At 30.8% G+C, this 2,882-nt stretch overlaps 1 protein-coding gene across 1 annotated transcript; it reads right to left on the bottom strand.

The window, feature by feature from the left end:
• Nucleotides 1-1,767: 1,767 nt before the first annotated feature.
• On the bottom strand, nt 1,768-2,530 carry LOC124896193. Its single transcript, XM_047407717.1, has 2 exons — nt 2,180-2,530; nt 1,768-2,094 (listed from the first exon to the last, which is right to left on the bottom strand). Exons 1-2 carry the CDS (start codon nt 2,528-2,530, stop codon nt 1,768-1,770), a joined length of 678 nt encoding a protein of 225 aa, XP_047263673.1.
• Nucleotides 2,531-2,882: the final 352 nt, after the last annotated feature.

Below are 2,882 nucleotides of genomic sequence, written 5' to 3'. Positions count from 1 at the left end.
AAGAAGACTATGCAAAATTTGTTGCTTGTGCTTCTAATGAAATTGCTATAACAAATATAATTAATGGATTCTGTATTCCTGCGGGTTTACCATGGCATTTGGTTGATGAGGTATATGTTCCTGTTAACTGTGAAAAAGAATATCACTGGGTATTGGCTGTAATTGTGTTAAATGAGAGAACAATACGCGTGTATGACTCATTGTCAAGCAAAAAGAAAAGTGAACCATCAACTGAAATAAGAAAATTAGCAGCCGGACAGTGATTTTTTTTAAAAGACTAAAAGAGTTAACTGGTCAACACTTAAAACGTACGAAGGGAAGCTTGGTCTGCAAACTGGTGAGATAAGTCACAACCCATTTGATGTTGAATACGTCCAAAACATTCCACAGCAAGTGTCTGATAGTTTGTAAGTGTCTCTTACTTTTTAAATTTTCACATGTATAATCATGGCAAATTACTATACTTATCGATCTTTCATTTTATTAAAATTTCAGTAACTACGGGGTATTTGTAGCTGCATATGTAGAAATATTGAGTGAAGGGCAGCAAGTTCCTTCATGTGAGTTTGAAGCTGATAGTCAACGTGCACGTTATGCTTTGTTACTATGGCATTACGGAGTGACGAAGGCAGAAAAAGGTTATACGAGTGACAATGATTATCCTCCTCGTCCAAAGAATACTTTTCTCCAATCACCTGATGAAAGTGCAATTGTTACTTTGGAGTAGCTCATTCTAAAAAATATTCTAATTATTTTTTTTTTTGTTTCTGCTAAATAGTTATATACAGTAATGTTTTTTGGAATGTTGATTTTTAGGCAACACTATATGGATGGCAATTATTGGTTCTAATACATTTACATTTACATAAACTCTTTTCTGCTTATTCTATCTTGTTTGTTAATTACTCATTTATCCTAACTTAATATTAAAAAGACTGTATAACAACATTTTGCATATGTAAAATGTCACATATGTATAGTAAATTAAATATATGTAAAACATTATTTTTTTTCCGACATTAAAGAAGTAAATATTATAGTATGAGTTAATTATACATTGAACATGTATTAATTTATTTTTAAGAAATTCAGTAGACAACATCATACATGTTGAAACGTCTCATTGCTTAATTGAAAACAACTTCGTATTCAATTTTTTTTTAGAAAAATAACAATACATCTTAATTTGTAAAAAAATTAATGTATCAACATTTATACATAATACTAATAACAAAACAAAAATATTTTTTACTCTCATACATAGATCTTAATGTATAATCCATAATGCTCACACAAATTCGTTTGATTCATATTATTAATAGTTGTTATGCTTTTAAAAAACGTTTACTTAAAAGTCATACATGTTGTCAACGTATAATATCATACATGTTAAATATATTATACATTAAGATTACATATTACTACGCTGCAATAATAAGCAGTAAAGTCATAAACTGTAATAATTCAAAACTGTGTGATATTATTTCCAAAATATCAAACATTCAGTCATAATTAAAAAGCACATAACAAATAAAAACATAAAATAAACTTCAACAAGCAAATAAACAAAAAACAAAAAATAAAAAACAATTGACGTTTTGTAGTTATATCCAAACAATCACTTAGCATTTAGAACAACAAACTAAAATCTTCAACTTTCTTTTGGGAAGAAACCGCACGTCCTACGGTTGTGGCCTGTACGCCCGCATTTACCGCATTGGTTTGAACTTGTAAGTGATTCATTAGATTTCAAATGTCTTCCTTTTTTTAACCTCCCGGGAGGTCTTCTGTATTTGGGTGGCAAGACTTCATTTGCATCAACAAAATCTGGTACAATCCAATCTTCATATCTGGCATAAGAATTATGGGGAGTTCATACATCTTGATAATGGTGTTTGGACGGTACAGTTCTGAACAGTAATGCCCATATTCTTTTACATCTATATTTATACTCTTCAAAATCGCAATTGCGTGTGCACATAAAATTTCATCAATTTGATACCAACAACAACTACCCGTGCCACGCTCAATATCAACAATGTACCTCCTTCCTGATTTATACACACAGTACAGATAACTACCAACTACCTTAACCTGTCATCCATGATTAATTTTATACATTTAACAATATAAAAATTAATAACAAATAAAAAGTAGATTCAACTATCAAAATACATACCGTCATTCGCAATGATTTAACCCCATTATCAGTTAGTATTTCTTGAAATCTTATCCTAAGCGTTGTGTTTATATAAGATGCAATTTCACAGTTCTTACAATTCCATGCAGCAAATAGAATCCCCACTTCTTCAAGGAAACCTAAAATAAGAAGTACTCTAGCCTCTACCAAACAACCGTTAATACATTCAGCTATATTAGAGGTCATCATTCTACCTCTATTAACAGGGGCGTGACATCGAGACCATTTCTGATAGCCAGCTTCTTTCAAATATTCCTTAACCCTTGAATCAACCTTTCCAACCTTTGACATAATGTAATCAAAATCTTCTTTTCTATACGCTTTAGCCATGGAATAATAAAGGTCACTAAGTCTTTCTTTGTTTTTTCTAAAATATTTACAAACATTTTTCCATAAATGTCAAATACAAGCAAGATGGGGGACATTAGGATAAACAATGCTCACACCTTTAATGATACTTTCGTTACGATCCGATACAACACACATGTTGTCCCGTTCTCCAAATGCTTCTCTAAATTGATGAAAAAATTAAGTCCACTAATTGTCATTTTCGGAATCCACTACACCATAAGCTAAGGGAAGAATACATTCTAAACAAAAAAACAGTTCTATAATATATGTATACCAATGCACAGGTCTGTAATTATTTTACACTTAGCTAATACATGACATCATACATGTT

This window comes from Capsicum annuum, chromosome 2 (genome assembly GCF_002878395.1).
Source record: "Capsicum annuum cultivar UCD-10X-F1 chromosome 2, UCD10Xv1.1, whole genome shotgun sequence".
NCBI lineage: Eukaryota > Viridiplantae > Streptophyta > Magnoliopsida > Solanales > Solanaceae > Capsicum > Capsicum annuum.
Note: the sequence above shows the minus strand (reverse complement) of the source record. Positions and strands in the feature narration are given on the sequence as shown.